This window comes from Balaenoptera acutorostrata, chromosome 2, assembly GCF_949987535.1.
Source record: "Balaenoptera acutorostrata chromosome 2, mBalAcu1.1, whole genome shotgun sequence".
Taxonomy (NCBI): domain Eukaryota; kingdom Metazoa; phylum Chordata; class Mammalia; order Artiodactyla; family Balaenopteridae; genus Balaenoptera; species Balaenoptera acutorostrata.
In genome coordinates this window covers 39,481,372-39,504,371 of record NC_080065.1, presented here as the reverse complement: position 1 = coordinate 39,504,371, position 23,000 = coordinate 39,481,372, and the positions used below count along the sequence as shown (strand labels likewise).

Genomic DNA, 23,000 nt, shown 5'->3' with positions numbered 1-23,000 from the left:
TCCCATACAGAATAAACCCAAGGAGAAACATGCCGAGACACATAGTAATCAAATTGGCAAAAATTAAAGACAAAGAAAAATTATTGAAAGCAGCAAGGGAAAAACGACAAATAACATACAAGGGAACTCCCATAAGGTTAACAGCTGATTTCTCAGCAGAAACTCTACAAGCCAGAAGAGAGTGGCATGATATACTTAAAGTGATGAAAGGGAAGAACCTACAACCAAGATTACTCTACCCGGCAAGGATCTCATTCAGATTTGATGGAGAAAGCAAAAGCTTTACAGACAAGCAAAAGCTAAGAGAATTCAGCACCACCAAACCAGCTCTACAACAAACGCTAAAGGAACTTCTCTAAGTGGGAAACACAAGAGAAGAAAAGGACCTACAAAAACAAACACAAAACAATTAAATATCAAGTGGAAGAACTAAAGGCACAAAGAATGTGCCCCATCAAAGGCAGAGATTCTATAATTAAATTCAGGGACCCTCATGTGTCATTATTTTTTAATAATGATGAAACAAAATAATTTCTAAAAGAACACATCTTAAAGTAAAAAATTTTAGTTTGAAAAGGTCATTTCACTTTATGGAGGTTCTTAGTAATATAGTTAACATATCAAATTGCATTAATCAGCTGATTTGTATTGAAAGTTAATGCCAATCTATATTTCAACTGTGTCAATTTCAAGTCAACATTCAAAATTAATGCAGAGTTGTTTTCACACATCAGGAAAAGGTACTCTATCTTCTACCACTGACTAGATCCAATGATAAAACTAAATAACTAGATTTAGTTCAGGGAGTTGCAGCTTAAAAGGATCAGAGGGCACTTGGATAAGGTTCAAGAGAAACACAAAATACCTAACAACTTAGAAAATAACATGCTCTAAGTGAAAAAAGATAAAGTGGCTAGAAAAAAAACGGCAAAACTGATTTTCAAGCAGACCAAATAAAACAGAAGTTGACCAAATATTCCTCATTTTCATTAAACAGAAGAAAAGAAAATAGTCTTCAAATGAAAAAGAAAGAGTTGGAATTAACTTTAAAAAAAAAAAAATACTTTCGGGGACTTCCCCAGTGGTCCAGTGGTCCAGTGGTTGGGACTTCACCTTCCAATGCAGGGGGTGTGGGTTTGATCCCTGGTCGGGGAGCTGGGATCCCACATGCCTTGCGGCCAAAAAACCAAAACATAAAACAGAAGAACAAATTCAATTAAGACTTAAAAAAAAAAAAAAAAAGACTTTCTCTCAACAATTTAGAACAAATTTCCTAGTTAGGGAAAGTTTCAGGCTTCTTTCCTGTGGATCAGGCAGAGACAGGTTCATTAATCTGAGCTGACATACAAACCACCAATTCAGTACAAAATGGATTCAAGGGGATTTCACACATAAATGTAAAGGATGGTTGGCTGGCATTGGACATAGTCAAGGCAGTTATGATAGCTGAGCCAGCCCTTCATTTATGGGAGGAGGGGGAGGGATCAAAACTACTAGTAAGAGAGAGCAGCAGCTTTGGTGGAACTGAGGATTCCCAGAACCACTGCAAGACATGGCTCTACCTCAGTCCTATAGTACTAACCGCAATGAATGTGCTCTTTTGAGATCTTCGTAGTAAATCTTGGACACCAAAAATTTCTCCTAATCTCCTAATCTTTCTGAGCATCAACAAGTGCTTCCTGTTTCCCCTAGGTCCCTTCCTCTCCCCAAAACCTGATTGGTGAGGCTTCAGAAAGACCAGGAGTCACTGTGCTACATGACATTTAAGGTCCGTACTAGCTTCCTATTGCTGATATAGCAAATCACCACAATTTTAGTAGCTTAAAACAACACAAATTGATTATAGAGGTCTGACATCCAAAATCAGTTTCTCTGTGCTAAAAATCAAGGTGTCGGCAGGGCTGCATTTCTCTTAGAGGCTCTAGGAGAAAATCCGTCCCTTGCCTTTTCCAGCTTCTGGAGGCCCCCATTCCATGGCTTGAGGCTACATCACTCTGACTTCTGCTTCCATTGTCACACTTCTTTCTCTGATTCTGACCCTCCTTCCTCGCTCTTGTAAGAACCCTAGTGATTACATGGGCCCACCCAAATCATTCAGAATCAGCTCTCCAGCTCAGAATCTTCACTGAATCTACAAAGTTTCTTTTGCCATATAAGGTAACATATTCACAGGTTTGGGGGCTTCGGAGGTGGGTATCTTTGGGGCCATTATTCAGACTACCACAAACTCCCTTTCCAGTCCTAAAATTCCATGAACTAGAGATTCTATTTTAGCTGAGTAAACCAATACACACTTTGTGATTTACTTTTGTATTTCAATTCTGTATCCCTCCTTGATTCCAGTAATTTAAAAAAATTTTAAATTTATTTATTTGTTTTTAATACTGCCTTTGCTTATTTTTAAATTAATCCATCTGGCAATCATCTTTATGCTTTAACTGAGGTGTCTTGATCCAAATTAGAAATTAAAGACCTCCAAATGTATATGTTATTATTGTAATATTTGATTAGCTGCAGACTGCATAAAGACAATGTTTCTGTTGAGCTAGTTGTGAAGGGTAAATAATCATAAAGCTAACTAACATGTTATGCTGAATATCCCTAAGGACAGATCACTTTATATCTGTTTGCATAATAATTTGTTATAGTAACCTTTAAGAATCTAAAGTTGGAAAGAAACACATGCCAGGCTATTACAAGAGAATGCCAATGTTTTGAGAGAAATGACGGAACACACTAAATTTGTAGAAATATACATGTGCAGGCTGATGAGTCAATGTGAATTTACAACAATTCTGGCCCATGCAACTGGCTAACCTTCAAAGTATGGATTAAAGTTAATTATATCAGACATTGGTTGCCCATGACCAGCAATTTCCAGGAACTAAGGGCTAAAGCTCATCAACATTCCATCATCACATGAAGAATATCCAGAATTCCAAAATGCAAAGCCTACCAGCCTTTTGGTTCTTCCCTATGAACCATGAAAATTATCTTTATTGTATACATGCTTAACAAAACAGGATCAGCTGTCCTTATCCATAACGTAATTCTACAGAAGGGGAATAACTACTAAAATGCGATCACAGAAAAATCTTCCATGCTCCCAGGACTCTTTCTTTATGCTCCTCCTCCTTACGATGCACTGCATCATAGTAACTGGCTGAAGACTGTGCTCTCCAAACTGGGAGCAACTTGAGAATAGGAACTGTGTCTTATTTATCAGTTCCCACAGTACCTGGCACTCTATTAGAGCGACTCAAATAAAGGGAGGGAAGGAAAGGGTTTTAAGGAACATAGTGTGCCCAATAAAGTACACTGACTCAAACTTTCTATTATCTCTTTTTAGAGAAAGATTTCAGGGAAGTAGTAAAGAGTAGCAGTTAAAAGCTCTAGAGTGCCACTGCCTGCGTTCAAAACATTTGGACAATTTACCTGTGTGCCTCACTTTCCTCATGTGTACAATGGGATTCATAATAAAGCCTCTTCAGAGGATTATTGTGAGATTTAAGGGAAACAGTTCATGTAAAGAGCTTTTTATACTTTAGATCAATGCCTGGCATACATAAGACCTTAATAAATGTAACCTGAGGGCTTCCCTGGTGGTGCAGTGGTTAAGAATCTGCCTGCCAATGCAGGGGACACAGGCTCGAGCCCTGGTCTGGGAAGATCCCACATGCTGCGGAGCAATGAAGCCCGCGAGCCACAACTACTGAGCCTGCGCATCTGGAGCCTGTGCTCCGCAACAAGAGAGGCCGCGACAGTGAGAGGCTCGCACACCGCGATGAAGAGTGGCCCCTGCTCGCCGCAACTGGAGAAAACCCTCGCACAGAAACGAAGACCCAACACAGCCAAAAATAAATAAATAAATTAATTAATTTTTTTTAAAAAGTAACCTGAAACTATAATAGTCTATTGAAATACATTTTGTGATATAAATGCTCATCTGTATTGTTCAAATAAATGCACATTTTTAATGATCATTTACATTAAAAAAACACAAATTTTTACAGTAAAACAAATGTGGTTTGTTGTCAACATTTCTGAATTAATTTTCTAATTTTTACCTTGAAATCCCAGTAAATATCAATATGGTCCAATGAAAGCCAGAAATTCTTTGCACTTGCAACTACACAAAAAAACTAGAGAAATTATATAGTCAATATAGACTGAGGCCAATAATTGTGAACAGTGCACACATTGGCAACTTGGTTGTAGTTAATATTCAAGTGTCGAATAGTGTCAAATTTCAAAAGGCTACATTTAACCCTTCTATAGATACTATTAAGGCAAAAAAGTACTGTTTCCTAGATTGGTTCAAGAAGGCGGAGTAGAAGGACGTGCGCTCACTCCCTCTTGTGAGAGCACCAGAATCACACCTAACTGCTGAACACTCATCGACAGGAAGACGCTGGAACTCACCAAAAAAGATACCCCACATCCAAAGACAAAGGAGAAGCCGCAATGAGACAGTAGGAAGGGCGCAATCACAAAAAAATCATATCTCATAACTGCTGGGTGGGTAACTCACAAACTGGAGAACACTTATACCACAGAAGACCACCCACTGAAGGTTCTGAGCCCCACATCAGGCTTCCCAACCTGGGAGTCCGGCAACGGGAGGAGGAATTCCCAGAGAATCAGCCTTTGAAGGCTAGCAGTATTTGACTGCAGGACTTCGACAGGACTGGGGGAAACAGAGACTCCACTCTTGGAGGGCACACACAAAGTGGTGTGCACATCAGGACCCAGGGGAAGGAGCAATGACCCCATAGGAGACTAAACCAGACCTACCTGCTAGTGTTGGAGGGTCTCCTGCAGAGGCAGGGGGTGGCAGTGGCTCACTGTGGGGACAAGGACACTGACAACAGAAGTTCTGGGACTCCAGAACTCCTTGGCGTGAGCCCTCCCAGAGTCTGCCATTAGCCCCACCAGAGAGCTGGTAGGCGCCAGCGCTGGGTCGCCTCAGGCCAAACAACCAACAGGGAGGGAATCCAGCCCCACCCAACAGCAGTCAAGCGGATTAAAGTTTTACGGAGCTCTGCTCACCAGAGCAACACCCAGCTCTACCCACCACCAGTCCCTCCCATCAGGAAGCTTGCACAAGCCTCTTAGAGAGCCTCATCCACCAGAGGGCAGACAGCAGAAGCAAGAACTACCATCCTGCAGCCTGTGAAACGAAAACCACATTCACAGAAAGACAGACAAGATTAAAAGGCAGAGGACTATGTACCAGATGAAGGAACAAGATAAAACCCCAGAAAAACAACTAAATGAAGTGGAGATAGGCAACCTTCCAGAAAACGAATTCAGAATAATGATAGTGAAGATGATCCAGGACCTCGGAAAAAGAATGGAGGCAAAGATTGAGAAGATGCAAGAAATGTTTAACAAAGACCTAGAAGAATTAAAGAACAAACAAACAGAGATGAACAATACAATAACTGAAATGAAAAATACACTAGAAGGAATCAATAGCAGAATAACTGAGGCAGAAGAACGGATAAATGACCTGGAAGACAGAATGGTGGAATTCACTGCTGTGGAACAGAATAAAGAAAAAAGAATGAAAAGAAATGAAGACAGCCTAAGAGACCTCTGGGACAACATTAAACGCACCAACATTCACATTATAGGGGTCCCAGAAGGAGAAGAGAGAGAGAAAGGACGCAAGAAAATGTTTGAAGAGATTATAGTTGAAAACTTCCCTAACATGGGAAAGGAAATAGCCACCCAAGTCCAGGAAGTGCAGAGAGTCCCAGGCAGGATAAACCCAAGGAGAAAGACGCCAAGACACATAGAAATGAAATTGACAAAAACTAAAGACAAAGAAAAATTATTAAAAGCAACAAGGGAAAAATGACAAATAACATACAAGGGAACTCCCATAAGGTTAACAGCTGATTTCTCAGCAGAAACTCTACAAGCCAGAGGGGAGTGGCATGATATATTTAAAGTGATGAAAGAGAAGAAACTAAAACCAAGATTACTCTACCTGGCAAAGATCTCATTCAGAGTCAATGGAGAAATCGAAAGCTTTACAGACATGCAAAAGCTAAGAGGATTCAGCACCACCAAACCAGCTCTACAACAAATGCTAAAGGAACTTCTCCAAGTGTGAAACACAAGAGAAGAAAAGGACCTACAAAAACAAATCCAAAACCATTAAGAAAATGGTAATAGGAACATACATATCGATAATTACCTTAAATGTGAATGGATTAAATGCTCCAACCAAAAGACACAGGCTCGTTGAATGGAAACAAAAACAAGACCCATCTATAAGCTGTCTACAAGAGACCCACTTCAGACCCTAGAGACACATACAGACTGAAAGTGAGGGGATGGAAAAAGATATTCCATGCAAATGGAAATCAAAAGAAAGCTGGAGTAGCAATACTCATATCAGATAAAATAGACTTTAAAATAATGTTACAAGAGACAAGGAAGTACACTACATAATGATCAAGGCATCAATCCAAGAAGAAGATATAACAATTATAAATATATATGCACCCAACATAGGAGCACCTCAGTACATAAGGCAAATGCTAACAGCTGTAAAAGAGGAAATCAGCAGTAACACAGTAATAGTGTGGGATTTTAACACCTCACTTACACCAATGGACAGATCATCCAGACAAAATTAATAAGGAAACACAAGCTTTAAATGACAAAACAGACCAGATAGATTTAATTGATATTTATAGGACATTCCATCCGAAAACAGCAGATTACACTTTCTTCTTGAGTGCACGTGGAACACTCTCCAGGATAGATCACATCTTGGGTCACAAATTAAGCCTTGATAAATTTAAGAAAACTGAAATCATATCAAGCATCTTTTCCAACCACAACGCTATGAGATTAGAAATCAATTATGGGGGAAAAAAACGTAAAAAACACAAACACATGGAGGCTAAACAATGCATTACTAAATAACCAAGAGATCACTGAAGAAACCAAAGAGGAAATCAAAAAATACCTAGAGGGGCTTCCCTGGTGGCGCAGCGGTTGAGAATCTGCCTGCCAGTGCAGGGGACACGGGTTCGAGCCCTGGTCCAGGAAGATCCCACATGCCGCGGAGCAACTGGGCCCGTGAGCCACAATTACTGAGCCTGCGCGTCTGGAGCCTGTGCTCCGCAACAAGAGAGGCCGCGATAGTGAGAGGCCCGCGCACCGCGATGAAGAGTGGCCCCCGCTTGCCACAACTAGAGAAAGCCCTCGCACAGAAACAAAGACCCAACACAGCCATAAAATAAAATAAATAAATAAATAAATAATTAAAAAAAAAAAAAAATACCTAGAGACAAATAACAACCAAAACACGATGATCCAAAACCTATGGGATGCAGCAAAAGCAGTTCTAAGAGAGAAGTTTACAGCAATACAATCCTACCTCAAGAAACAAGAAAAATCTCAAATAAACAATCTAACTTTACACATAAAGGAACTAGAAAAAGAAGAACAAACAAAACCCCAGGTTAGTAGAAGGAAAGAAATCATAAAGATCAGAGCAGAAATAAATGAAATAGAAAGAAAGAAAACAATAGCAAAGATCAATAAAACCAAAAGCTGGTTCTCTGAGAATATAAACGAAATTGATAAACCTTTAGCCAGACTCATCAAGAAAAAGAGGGAGAGGATTCAAATCAATAAAATTAGATCAGAAAGAGAAAAACAAATACTGTATGCTAACACATATACATGGAATCTAAAAAAAAAAAAAAATGGTTCTGAAGAACCTAGGGGCAGGACAGGAATAAAGACACAGATGTAGAGAATGGACTTGAGGACACGGGGAGCAGGAAGAGTAAGCTGGGATGAAGTGAGAGAGTGGCATGGACATATATACACTACCAAATGTAAAACAGATAGCTAGTGGGAAGCAGCTGCGTAGCACAGCGAGATCAGCTCGGTGCTTTGGGTCCACCTAGAGGCATGGGATAGGGAGGGTGGGAGGGAGACGCAAGAGGGAGGAAATATGGGGATGTATGTATATGTATAGCTGATTCACTTTGGTATACAGCAGAAACTAACATACCATTGTAAAGCAATTATACTCCAATAAAGATGTTAAAATAAATACATATTTTGATCTGAGGGATTACTGGCAATTTTATACCATAGATTGAATATAGAGATGTAAGTGAATACACGTGCTCTTTAGCTTTCTTTTCTTCTACCAAAAGTTTCACTCATTTGACTAATTACACAAATAACTCCCATCACACCCACCCACCTGTCACCATGTTTTACAAGAAGGCAGGCTCAGTGCAAAGAAACACACCATATTCTTTCAGAAAACCAGAAGCACTGGCTAATTCATCACCAAATAGTGCCAGCTGTAACTCTGAAACTCGGATATAATGACCTTCGCTCTTGCTGTTCTTCATCATTTCAACTAGCATCTGAATTGGAAACACAATGAGGTTATAAGCGTCTTCAACTCAGAATATCTTAACACCTATTATCTAAGTTCCCAGCAAATGTAAAACTCCACAGGGTCAGGAATTTTTATCTTTGTATTCACTGATGTATTCTCAGGACCTAGAACAGTGCCTGGCACAAAGTACTATATAATTATTCATACAGTGAATTGTCATTAACATGAATAGTCATGGCTGATAAGAAAGTATTGCAAAGCTGGTAAGAAACTCATAAATAATATCTATTTCTTTATTTAACTACTATACTGGATCTTTTATCTGGCCTAACTTCTACTCTCAGACGCATGTACCTTTATTACTTAATAAATTTGCATGTCCTGGCTCTTCCTGTACCCCAAAACATAACAAAATCCAAGACGGCTGAACTCTTGTTTATTTAGATTACATTTAATCCATGAAAAACAGGAAAATCCAGTTAGATCAACAAAATATTTCATCTTCAACTATCTCCAAAGAATGGGTTTCCTAGCAAAAATAACATATATTTAAACTTATAGCCACGTCACACAAGACTGTAAAACACTATTAAACTGCAAATACCATTGGCAGCTAGAAGTGTTTAGACAGAGGATGAAAAAATAAATATTTATTTTTTAAAACCTGCAAAAAAAAATGTCATGTTATGAATAGTATAAAAAGTTTAAAATATTCCCCGGACACTTATCTACTCTTCTCTTTTGCATTCCTACCTTCCTTCTACTGTACTCTTCTTAGCATACTATCACATTAAATGGAATTCATTCACTGATTCATTTGTTGATCAATTTGTTCTCTTTATATCTATAAACTTTTGAGAGTGGGAACTGGGCTTACACATTCTTGTATTCTCAGTACCTAGTAATAAGTTTCTATCAATAAATTATTAATAGAAAGATAGAGTTGAACATTAACATGAAAGCAATATATAACATCAGTTAGTCAATCAGAGAAGTTGAAAGGTGGTTTCATAAATTTAAAAGCAATAATGCCTTTATACAAAGAAAATCAAGCAGTGATTAATTGCAAAAAGAAAAAAATATATACCTCTTTCTAAGAATTATTCCTTGGAAAGATTATCTCAGCTTTACAATGAAAAGCCTATCACATCAATCCAAAGATTGGGAAACAAAGAGAAAAAAATGTCTGTGCTCTTGCAGCATAAGATTTTTGTAATAAAATGCTTTCCGAGATCAAGCATAAATTAGGTGTTCTGGGTGCCTGGGAAGCAACAATATCCTGGCCACTAAAGAGTAGCTAAGTCAGTGAACTTCCATGACATTCTGCAACGAGCTCTTGTCATGAAATGTCATGTGCTTCATTAGATAATCTCAACTCTCTGTGAGCATGTTATGACCATGGCCAGAGTAAAGGAAAACAGGAGTGTCTCTAAATCGACCATGGGCCATGAAGCCAGACAGACTGTATGACAGATGCAATTGTTCTTCGCACCACTTGGGCATAACTAATTGATGACAATCGTATGTCCACCCTGGCACATTTCCATGGGGAATGTGTGCTAACATGTCACCACATCTGGATGCTAGGCATGCTGGGGTCCAGAGGCACAAAGATCTACTCACAGCAGAGGCCCAGCAGCTGTGCTCAGTGAACACCGTGGGAGCTCCACAGAGTGATGAAAGGACTAAATTACTGCAAACTGTAAATACAGATTTATTTCATTAAAATACGAGGTAACTGCTGCAGCCATCTCTTGTTCAGACAGACATTTGCCTCTTAAGAAAAAGCTAGGAAAAACCACAGTTACAGAAAGACAGAGAAGATGAAAAGGCAGAGGGCTATGTACCAGATGAAAGAACAAGAAAAAACCCCAGAAAAACAACTAAATGAAGTGGAGATAGGCAACCTTCCAGAAAAAGAATTCAGAATAATGATAGTGAAGATGATCCAGGACCTCGGAATAAGAATGGAGGCAAAGATTGAGAAGATGCAAGAAATGATTAACAAAGACCTAGAAGAATTAAAGAACAAACAAACAGAGATGACCAATACAATAACTGAAATGAAAACTACACTAGAAGGAATCAATAGCAGAATAACTGAGGCAGAAGAACGGATAAGTGACCTGGAAGACAGAATGGTGGAATTCACTGCTGCAGAACAGACTAAAGAAAAAAGAATGAAAAGAAATGAAGACAGCCTAAGAGACCTCTGGGACAACATTAAACGCAACAACATTCGCATTATAGGGGTCCCAGAAGGAGAAGAGAGAGAGAAAGGACCAGAGAAAATATTTGAAGAGATTATAGTCGAAAACTTCCCTAACATGGGAAAGGAAATAGCCACCCAAGTCCAGGAAGCGCAGAGAGTCCCATACAGAATAAACCCAAGGAGAAACACGCCGAGACACATAGTAATCAAAGTGGCAAAAATTAAAGACAAAGAAAAATTACTGAAAGCAGCAAGGGAAAAACGACAAATAACATACAAGGGAACTCCCATAAGGTTAACAGCTGATTTCTCAGCAGAAACTCTGCAAGCCAGAAGGGAGTGGCATGATATACTTAAAGTGATGAAAGGGAAGAACCTACAACCAAGATTACTCTACCCGGCAAGGATCTCATTCAGATTCGATGGAGAAATCAAAAGCTTTACAGACAAGCAAAAGCTAAGAGAATTCAGCACCACCAAACCAGCTCTACAACAAATGCTAAAGGAACTTCTCTAAGTGGGAAACACAAGAGAAGAAAAGGACCTACAAAAACAAACCCAAAACAATTAAGAAAATGGTCATAGGAACATACATATCGATAATTACCTTAAATGTGAATGGATTAAATGCCCCAACCAAAAGACATAGACTGGCTGAATGGATACAAAAACAAGACCCATATATATGCTGTCTAAAAGAGACCCACTTCAGACCTAGGGACACATACAGACTGAAAGTGAGGGGATGGAAAAAGATATTCCATGCAAATGGAAATCAAAAGAAAGCTGGAGTAGCTATACTCATATCAGATAAAATAGACTTTAAAATAAAGAATGTTACAAGAGACAAGGAAGGACACTACATAATGATAAAGGGATCAATCCAAGAAGAAGATATAACAATTATAAATATATATGCACCCAACATAGGAGCACCTCAATACATAAGGCAACTGCTAACAGCTATAAAAGAGGAAATCGACAGTAACACAATAATAGTGGGGGACTTTAACACCTCACTTACACCAATGGACAGATCATCCAAAATGAAAATAAATAAGGAAACAGAAGCTTTAAATGACACAATAGACCAGATAGATTTAATTGATATATATAGGACATTCCATCCAAAAACGGCAGATTACACGTTCTTCTCAAGTGCGCACGGAACATTCTCCAGGATAGATCACATCTTGGGTCACAAATCAAGCCTCAGTAAATTTAAGAAAATTGAAATCATATCAAGCATCTTTTCTGACCACAACGCTATGAGATTAGAAATGAATTACAGGGAAAAAAACGTAAAAAAGACAAACACATGGAGGCTAAACAATACGTTACTAAATAACCAAGAGATCACTGAAGAAATCAAACAGGAAATCAAAAAATACCTAGAGACAAATGACAATGAAAACACGACGACCCAAAACCTATGGGATGCAGCAAAAGCGGTTCTAAGAGGGAAGTTTATAGCTATACAAGCCTACCTAAAGAAACAAGAAAAATCTCAAGTAAACAATCTAACCTTACACCTAAAGAAACTAGAGAAAGAAGAACAAACAAAACCCAAAGTTAGCAGAAGGAAAGAAATCATAAAGATCAGAGCAGAAATAAATGAAATAGAAACAAAGAAAACAATAGCAAAGATCAATAAAACTAAAAGTTGGTTCTTTGAGAAGATAAACAAAATTGATAAGCCATTAGCCAGACTCATCAAGAAAAAGAGGGAGAGGACTCAAATCAATAAAATCAGAAACGAAAAAGGAGAAGTTACAACAGACACCGCAGAAATACAAAACATCCTAAGAGACTACTACAAGCAACTTTATGCCAATAAAATGGACAACCTGGAAGAAATGGACAAATTCTTAGAAAGGTATAACCTTCCAAGACTGAATCAGGAAGAAACAGAAAATATGAACAGACCAATCACAAGTACTGAAATTGAAACTGTGATTAAAAATCTTCCAAGAAACAAAAGTCCAGGACCAGATGGCTTCACAGGTGAATTCTATCAAACATTTAGAGAAGAGCTAACACCCATCCTTCTCAAACTCTTCCAAAAAATTGCAGAAGAAGGAACACTCCCAAACTCATTCTATGAGGCCACCATCACCCTGATACCAAAACCAGACAAAGACACTACAAAAAAAGAAAATTACAGACCAATATCACTGATGAATATAGATGCAAAAATCCTCAACAAAATACTAGCAAACAGAATCCAACAACACATTAAAAGGATCATACACCACGATCAAGTGGGATTTATCCCAGGGATGCAAGGATTCTTCAATATACGCAAATCAATCAATGTGATACACCATATTAACAAATTGAAGAATAAAAACCATATGATCATCTCAATAGATGCAGAAAAAGCTTTTGACAAAATTCAACACCCATTTATGATAAAAACTCTCCAGAAAGTGGGCATAGAGGGAACCTACCTCAACATAATAAAGGCCATATATGACAAACCCACAGCAAACATCATTCTCAATGGTGAAAAACTGAAAGCATTTCCTCTAAGATCAGGAACGAGACAAGGATGTCCACTCTCACCACTATTATTCAACATAGTTCTGGAAGTCCTAGCCACGGCAATCAGAGAAGAAAAAGAAATAAAAGGAATACAAATTGGAAAAGAAGAAGTAAAACTGTCACTGTTTGCGGATGACATGATACTATACATAGAGAATCCTAAAACTGCCACCAGAAAACTGCTAGAGCTAATTAATGAATATGGTAAAGTTGCAGGTTACAAAATTAATGCACAGAAATCTCTTGCATTCCTATACACTAATGATGAAAAATCTGAAAGAGAAATTATGGAAACACTCCCATTTACCATTGCAACAAAAAGAATAAAATACCTAGGAATAAACCTACCTAGGGAGACAAAAGACCTGTATGCAGAAAACTATAAGACACTGATGAAAGAAATTAAAGATGATACAAATAGATGGAGAGATATACCATGTTCTTGGATTGGAAGAATCAACATTGTGAAAATGAGTATACTACCCAAAGCAATCTACAGATTCAATGCAATCCCTATCAAATTACCAATGGCATTTTTTACGGAGCTAGAACAAGTCATCTTAAAATTTGTATGGAGACACAAAAGACCCCGAATAGCCAAAGCAGTCTTGAGGCAAAAAAATGGAGCTGGAGGAATCAGACTTCCTGACTTCAGACTATACTACAAAGCTACAGTAATCAAGACAATATGGTACTGGCACAAAAACAGAAACATAGATCAATGGAACAAGATAGAAAGCCCAGAGATTAACCCACGCACCTATGGTCAACTAATCTATGACAAAGGAGGCAAAGATATACAATGGAGAAAAGACAGTCTCTTCAATAAGTGGTGCTGGGAAAACTGGACAGCTACATGTAAAAGAATGAAATTAGAATACTCCCTAACACCATACACAAAAATAAACTCAAAATGGATTAGAGACCTAAATATAAGACTGGACACTATAAAACTCTTAGAGGAAAACATAGGAAGAACACTCTTTGACATAAATCACAGCAAGATCTTTTTTGATCCACCTCCTAGAGTAATGGAAATAAAAACAAAAATAAACAAGTGGGACCTAATGAAACTTCAAAGCTTTTGCACAGCAAAGGAAACCATAAACAAGACAAAAAGACAACCCTCAGAATGGGAGAAAATATTTGCAAATGAATCAACTGACAAAGGATTAATCTCCAAAATATATAAACAGCTCATTCAGCTCAATATCAAAGAAACAAACACTCCAATCCAAAAATGGGCAGAAGACCTAAATAGACATTTCTCCAAAGAAGACATACAGACGGCCACGAAGCACATGAAAAGATGCTCAACGTCACTAATTATTAGAGAAATGCAAATCAAAACTACAATGAGGTATCACCTCACTCCTGTTAGAATGGGCATCATCAGAAAATCTACAAACAACAAATGCTGGAGAGGGTGTGGAGAAAAGGGAACCCTCTTGCACTGTTGGTGGGAATGTAAATTGATACAGCCACTATGGAGAACAATATGGAGGTTCCTTAAAAAACTAAAAATAGAATTACCATATGACCCAGCAATCCCACTACTGGGCATATACCCAGAGAAAACCGTAATTCAAAAGGACACATGCACCCGAATGTTCATTGCAGCACTATTTACAATAGCCAGGTCATGGAAGCAACCTAAATGCCCATCAACAGACGAATGGATAAAGAAGTTGTGGTACATATATACAATGGAATATTACTCAGCCATAAAAAGGAACGAAATTGAGTCATTTGTTGAGACGTGGATGGATCTAGAGACTGTCATACAGAGTGAAGTAAGTCAGAAAGAGAAAAACAAATATCGTATATTAATGCATGTATGTGGAACCTAGAAAAATGGTACAGATGAGCCAGTTTGCAGGGCAGAAGTTGAGACACAGATGTAGAGAATGGACATATGGACACCAAGGGGGGAAAACTGCAGTGAGGTGGGGATGGTGGTGTGCTGAATTGGGTGATTGGGATTGACATGTATACACTGATGTGTATAAAACTGATGCCTAATAAGAACCTGCAGTATAAAAAAACAAAAAAAAAAAAAACAAAAAAAAAAAACAAAAAAAAAGAAAAAGCTAGCATCCATGTATACACACAGTCCTAACTTCATAAAGAAAATCTGCATCTCTCCTACGAAAAGATGACACAAATAAAGCAAAATCAACAAAGTTGCTATATTCTCTTTAAAAAAAAAAAGAAAAAATCCCCACACGGACGCTAGGAAGGAAAAATATGATAATATACTCTCATCATGTTAGCAAGAATAGTTCTCTTCTGTTTAATTCAAATGTGAGATTTACATAACTTATGACAAAGCCCACGTTGAAAATTCAACATATTATAGTCCAAAAAAACCCTTGGACATATTAATATATATTTCATCTTTAATATGAAATAGAGAGATCAATATAAATGGCTTACTCTTCCTAACTCACAAGTAGAGATTAGGCTGACCAATAATTTTATTCTGATCCTACATAATAAATTATTAACAAATTTATTATTCACAACTTATTTGAAAAATTGATGACAATTATATGAAACAAAAGCTCTCATGAAAAGCCTGATGTTCTGGCCACAAAATTACTTCAATAAAAAACAAATTGTAACTGACAAACTCTTCATATATGTTTAATTAAATATCTGCTATAAATCTTAAGTCAAATAATTACTTTTCCAATGCAGTGTGACAGAAATCCTCCTCCTAAAACAGCAGTTTATATTATGTCCTCATGGATAAAATTCAAATTTTAATCAGGTCAGAAACCAGAATTTCATTTGTCTTATCCCTTTTCTTTTCAGATGGTTTTTTTCCTTCCCTCTTAATTCCTTTCCTTTCACATCCTGCCTTCCGTCAAGCTGCTCAACCTGCACCCACAACCTGGACTGACCAGTGGGTAATAAGAGAGGTATGTCAAATTAATCATTCCCTTCCCTAAGGATAACTAAGACATGAAAGCCATCTTTCTCTGTTTTATTATGATTGCCACTCATCTCCTAAACAGTTATGTGGTGACAGAAGGCATTACTAATACATTAGAATTTTTCACATGTGGATTGAATAAAGAGAAACAATTTCTTTTTAGGAAAATCATGAAAGATTCTGTAACACATCCTTTCCCCTTGCAGGTCTGCAAATGCTTTAAGTGGCAAGACGATGACTAAAAGGGAAGCACTGTTTAACACCCTCTATGAAAACAGGAATAAGTTACTAAAATGAGACCTCTTATGTGAAAATTAGAAAACAAAGAGGATGCCTTTTCTCATCTTCTATCTTCAATTCATCTAAGATTTTACCAAACGTGGAAACCGCCTACCTCACAGAAACGATGGTCCTATCATGAAACAGTATTTGGATTCTGTGTATTTGAAAAGCACAGACTCACTATAGATCACAGAAGGTCAAGAGCAAGAAAAGGACTGAAGAAGGGAAAAAAGGGTGGGAAGAAAGGAAGAAATAAAATGTAGCTGACACTAAAATATTTTAGATAACCCTCTGATTTCATCATCTAAGTCTCTTTTACCGCTATTAATAGTTGGGACATTCAAGCTGAAGATTAGGACTCTGCATCCAGTCTGGCACAGATAGTCTGACTAGTTCTAGGCACACTGTGGCTTATTTTCTTATCATCTGCCTCCAGACAAAAGTGTAAGATTGACAGCTCAAAGGAATTTTTATTAACAGACATTAACTGTTTTGTCAACATACATTAACATCCTGGTGAACAAACTAATTTTATTGAACAAGAGAGTTATCTTGTCGCTCTGACTTACGGTACCATGTCAGTGAAACTGCTAGGGAACCCGTCTCCCCACACAACACGAAGCAGCTATGCTCCAGGGACAACTCCAGACGGTCCCTTCTTCGCTGCTTCCTAACAGCGGAGTTCCAGAACATGGATCCAAAGGTGCGCAGAACAGACGCAAAGTACTGCAAGGGTTCACCACCCCCCACCCCATTTTTACATCCCACAAAACCCTTTATCCAAGGTCACGGGGAATAATCTAGAAATGCACAGTCCTTGACTTTGCCATTCTGCTTAATATCCGCCCAAGAGCAGAGGCCAGTGCCCAAATGGCAAGTAGCAGGAACAGCTGCCATTCTAATTCACAATTCAAAAAGTGTATGGCTTTATTGATTACCTATTTTATACATAGGAAAAGAAATTTTCCTGCAGCCTTTTCCAGCCTGAGTGTGAGAGCTTTATCAGTCAGCTATTAACCAGCCAAAGTTTTACCACCGGGTCTCACCCTTCAGAGACCACTTGTTTGAGATGTTTTTCTTCAGTGTGAACAACAGACACCAAAAAGACACAACTTGATGTGATTCAGATGCCTTGCTTGACCTCCTTCCCCAAATCAAACCACAGAGAAACCAGGTTTCTATTTTTCCCTACTGATAACTATCCTGGAATTTAGTACAATAAAATTTCCTTTTCTAAAGTGAGACTATATTTAGGTTTGAGGCTATTAGAGATAGCGACAACTAACAGGTAAGACTAAGGCTAGAATAGAGTCTTTTACAACTTACAATAGTTTCTCTACCTAGTATCCACAGGTAAAACTCCACTTGAAGAAACAGTCACCTAAAGGAAGTCATCTATTTTCCTTTCCTTTCACACACGAACTGCAAGCACTTACCTGACTTTTTTGCCCTGTTCGGAGAGCATCTTTACCAAATCAGCAATGGGGTACTGAGCTTTGGCCGCACAGAGACCGTAGCCTACAAGGAACATTAAGAACACAGAAGAATGTGGTTTTATTTCAGATTTTATGAACTACAATTTCTCTCTTGATTGAAACATATTTTTATGCCAAAAAGGGCAATCAGTTAACAGGACTAGAAGTGAAAACAAAAAACTTACAATATGGACTTTTAAAAATATTGGCCTAAATTTCAAATTCAAATTCTCATGGTCCCTTCTCAGTCTCCTACAGTGTCTGACACTGCTAGGCACTCCCTCCCTACATCACATATCACACATCTCACACACACACTCACACACTCACTCACACACACACACACACACACACACACACACTTGTGCACAGGCTCTCACTCGCTCTCACATAAACATTTTCACACTGTCTCCCTACTTGGCTTTGATAACATTACAGTCCCCTGGTGCCCCTCCTGACTTTGTCACTACTCTTCCTCGATTTCCTTGAACGGATCTTCTCCTTCTGTGCCGCCGCCCTTAAATGATGAAGCTCCCCAGGGCTTTAACTTTGCACCTCATTCTCTCTTTGGAAAATCTCAGCCCATCCCACGGCTTCAACGACCACCTGACGGCTCCCAACCTGTCTCCAGCCTCAGCCCGTCACTGAGCTCGAGTTCAGCCTGTTCGCTGTCCCAGCTCCACCGCAAACTTAACGTCTCCAAATAAGAACTTAAAACCCTCCCCCTCTGCCAAAAAATAAATAAATGAATAAAGTGCTCCGTATTTCTGATGGTCCTACAGGTATGACCGAAAATGTCAGTCATCTCCCTTCCCCTTGAACCCCTGTGTTCTGTCCCTCCTCCCTGTGCAATGAATCTCACATCTGTCCCCACTTTCCTACCCTCACTTTTCCAAAGACCAAGTCTCTGCTCCAGGTACTCCCTCTGCCTCCCCCCCCCCCCCCAGTGCCATCCATCCTCTAGGGCCCCATACAAATCCTCACTTCCCAACAATCCTGCTTAGGTTTCCCATGATAGAAAAAGTGTCTACATCATCCAATTCAGCCCTTATCATAACCCACCGTGCATTATTTCTCTATCTGACTTCTCTACTAGATGGAAAATGCCTAAAGGGAAAAGGGTGTTGTCTCTTACTCTTCCCCTTCACACTCCAGCACAGCGTTTCTCAACAGGTAATGCCGAAGCGCTCTGGCTGGGAAAATCCATGCTGCAGGAATGTCCCAGGCTTTACAGGATATTTAGTTTACCTGCTCCCACACACCAGCTGACAGTAGCAGCCCCATCTTGGAGACAACCAAAACCCCAAATCCACGTGTTTCAAACGCCCCTAGAAAATGATATTGCCCCCACTTGAGAAGGCTTGCACCTGAATATTCAATCCTGCTAAGGTTTGTTATTTATTTACATCTTAGTATATAACCAACCAGCAAACTACCCACATGTCAAATCGATTGATTTTCTTTATAGAAAACTTCTATGATACCATGATAGAGTTAAAAATCCTAATCTGGAATCAATGTACTGCCTGTAATAAATACAACGGCATTCTGCGATGAGTAAAGAAGTACTGGGCTAAACCTCAGAAAATTGGGAAATTGAGGCCTGGAGAGATTAACTGACGTGGTCCACATATGTCAATTGTTAGAGGCAAAATTAAAACCAGAAGTAAGGTGTTATGACTCCTAGATGAAGTCCTTTCTACTGGGCCTTGTTACCTCATCTTGTTGGAAACCACATGATTCTCAATGATTTTTTAAATATTTACTTTTGAAAAGAAAAGAAAGACATTAACATTTACCAACCTTTACTGAGCAAGTCTAACAAGTAAGTTAGACACTTTCATATACTAATTGAATGCTGACATAGGCCCAAAATTTACCAATGAGAAAAAAATAACCAAGACTCAAAGATGATTTAAACATTTGTACAGAACCACAAAAAGACGCAGGTAGAATCCACTACCTCAATTTATAGAATCTCTATGTGATTCCCAAAATATTAACCTAAGCCAAGAATTCTCAGTACTTGTCACTTAGTAATCACAGGGCTGCTTCTAAATTTCCATTAAGTTTTCAAAAGTGAAGACGTTCCACTTTGATTTTTTTCCCTATTACAAGAAATTACTTTAATGTAATCCATTACAACAGCTATTACAGGTGGTTTGTTTGCTTTGGGGTTTTGGTTTTTTACCTGGAGTAATAATAATGCTATTAGCTTCTCGAATCGTATCAATTGCATTGTCAAGGTTGATTTCTGTATGTGTGCCAGAAACTTCCATGGGTTTTCCACCAGCTGTTGAAGTGGTACCGTAGCCTCCAAGAATCACATTAGCCAGGGAGCGATTCATCGCCTGGAGAGTAAAATTGGAGCTGTGAGAGTTTAATCCACATAACTTTTGAAAATGGTATGAATCCTTTTGCGTATATGGTATTCAGAATCCTTTTGTGTATATGATATTCAGAATCATTTATTTATTTTTTTTTTTTTTAAAGGAATTCCTTTATTTTTATTTTTTTTTTATTCATTTATTTATTTATTTTTGGCTGTGTTGGGTCTTCGTTTCTGTGCGAGGGCTTTCTCTAGTTGTGGCGAGCGGGGGCCACTCTTCATCGCGGTGCGCGGGCCTCTCACTATCGCGGCCTCTCTTGTTGGGGAGCACAGGCTCCAGAAGCGCAGGCTCAGTAGTTGTGGCTCACGGGCCTAGTTGCTCCGCGGCATGTGGGATCTTCCCAGACCAGGGCTTGAACCCGTGTCCCCTGCATTGGCAGGTGGATTCTCAACCACTGCGCCACCAGGGAAGCACCTCAGAATCATTTAAAGAGGCTTATTTGATCACCTAAAACATTTTAACCAAATCAATTTGATCTAGCTTCTGAAAATTATTTCAAACATTTAAATGATAAGAAGACATCTGGGAAATCACATCATTTTTTTCTATAAAATCAAGTGTACACTGATATCTTTTCAGTCAAGATAAACTTTTAAAAATTTAATGGAAAATTACCAGTGATGTTGACATATATGTGACAAACTCAGATCTAGTCATTATTATCTGTGTACTGATTGAGCAAGTTCTACCTCCATACTCACATGTATTTCACCAGAGTAAAAGAGAATGATAGCTATAAGAAATTTTACAAGGTGACTCTACAGATCTCAGGTGAATTCTGCTACCAGCTGCAAGCTGTCAAGAGGCAACAGGGAGGAATCAAAGGACAGGGATCCCTATCATTTAGAAGTCTGCTGCCCTCTGTCATCAGGAAAAAAGGAAATGCAGGAGTTGATACTGTCTTATTTTCCGAATCAACTACAGCTCCATGAAGCAATAACAGAAGTGACTGGATTCATCATTAGCCTTCTAAAATATTTCACTTCCAAAAAAGATAAATGAGTTAGTTTATACACTGCTTTGCTAAAATTTACACCCACCCTTTAACTAGAAAAATAATGTCAGGAAAAAGTAAGAGGAAGGCATTTATTGCATGCTCATTTACAATCATCCAACAAAGTACCATACAAACACCACGGCTGGAATATGTGACAATAACAGATCTGGTTCTGAAAACTGTTTGTAGACCTCTGGAGGTGTGGTGGTTAAAAAAAAAAAAAAGACAGGAAGCTAGATGTTTTGAGTAATCAAAAACATTTTAAGAATTCAAATCACTATGTGATCAAAGTAGTCATTCTAAGTGATCATAACTGAATGTATCACTTCATAAAGAATTCCAAAAAATTAAATCCTATTTTAAGGGTTGTAATAAACGTATCATTGATCCATCAGTTATACTATTTTAAAGCTATGTAAGTGTCAACCTATACTTTAAAAAAAAGACAACACTTTATTATTAAAGAGCAAAAAGCACCTGGAGATTTTCAGTGATAAGGAACACATCAGAGAAAAAAAAACATGACCACTCATCCAAAGATAGGCAAGCCTGCTACCACCTAAGGAGAGAGATTTACATATACTGTTGAAGTGGGACAGAGGCAAAGGCAGGGAAGAAAAGAGCAGAGAAGATGAGCAAAGAGCCACACTTGACTTATCATAAGTTTCAAAGATGTGGATCAAAATGTTGTCAGAATTTTTTAAATTGTTCTTTTGACCTAACCCCATTTATCAGATATAACATTCACATTTCACAAAGCCCAGAGTCTGGTGGATTTGTCTAAGTTTCTTACATATAAAATAAAGTTCAGAATATCTTTATGCATATTATTAACAGATAAGAGGGTCAGAGAAAAATTAAAGTGATGCTTTTAATTAAGTTCTTCATCCCAATCCAACGTGGAGTTTTAAATTCTTAACACAACCTCCTATACTTAAATCCAAGGTTGAATGAAAATCCAAATGGCCATACCTGACACTTCCCAAACATTCAACATTTGCTGATTTTGATAAATCCTTTCTACTTTTAAATCACAGGATTCTGAAACAAAATTACCAGAAATACATTCTACCAAATTCTTGCCCTTAAAAACTGATTCAAAGGCCAATTTCAGACACTGAGATATTTCTGCCATAGATAACTTAAAAAAAAAAAAAAGTGAAACGTACAAAGAGGGTCCATCACCTGCATCACACAGTCCTGTATAAAGGGAGAGATGACAGAGGCACAGGATGTAGAAGAATATGACCACTTTAACTTGGCTTAAAAGGAACCCTCCTTTTCTTCCTATAAAACTGAATGGAGGAGAAGGAAAGAATTTCTGAGGACATTTAATTAACGTGTACCCACTTCTGAAGGTATCTTACAAAGAGAAATTAGGGAACCACACGGCAGTTTAACAATCAAAGTCAACTTGTTAAATACATATCCACAAGCATATCACCATTAAGCTAATTCCATGTGGTCTCTTAAAAACTAGACTAAATTAATCTTCATCTCTGAATTTACCATTGCAACAACATCACAGTTCCAACAAATGTTTAGGGTTTAGGGCTTTGTTTTGTTTCCTTTTTTTTTTTTTTTTTTTTTGCTTGCTTAAGTGATTAATGAGACTATCCTGTGACCACTGATGGACAGATTGAAGAGTTCCCAACTTCCAAGACAAAGTATTTGCAACACTGTCCAAGACTGTTCCTTTCAAGTTATTAAGTCCTGTAATGAAAATTGTATGCTACGTTAAAGAGATCCTTAATTCACATAATTCCAAGCAAACTA

At 38.2% G+C, this 23,000-nt stretch overlaps 1 protein-coding gene across 4 annotated transcripts in view; it reads right to left on the bottom strand.

Moving 5' to 3' along the window:
• Positions 1-23,000, bottom strand: part of NNT (nicotinamide nucleotide transhydrogenase) — a 104,384-nt gene that overhangs the window by 12,047 nt on the left and 69,337 nt on the right. For all 4 annotated transcript variants that reach the window (XM_007195557.3, XM_007195553.3, XM_007195555.3 and 1 more), the window contains exons 18-19: positions 20,029-20,188; positions 17,799-17,880 (exon numbers count right to left, since the gene is read on the bottom strand). In XM_007195557.3, coding sequence (XP_007195619.2) covers positions 17,799-17,880; positions 20,029-20,188 — 242 coding nt within the window. The remainder of the gene's footprint in view (positions 1-17,798; positions 17,881-20,028; positions 20,189-23,000) is intronic.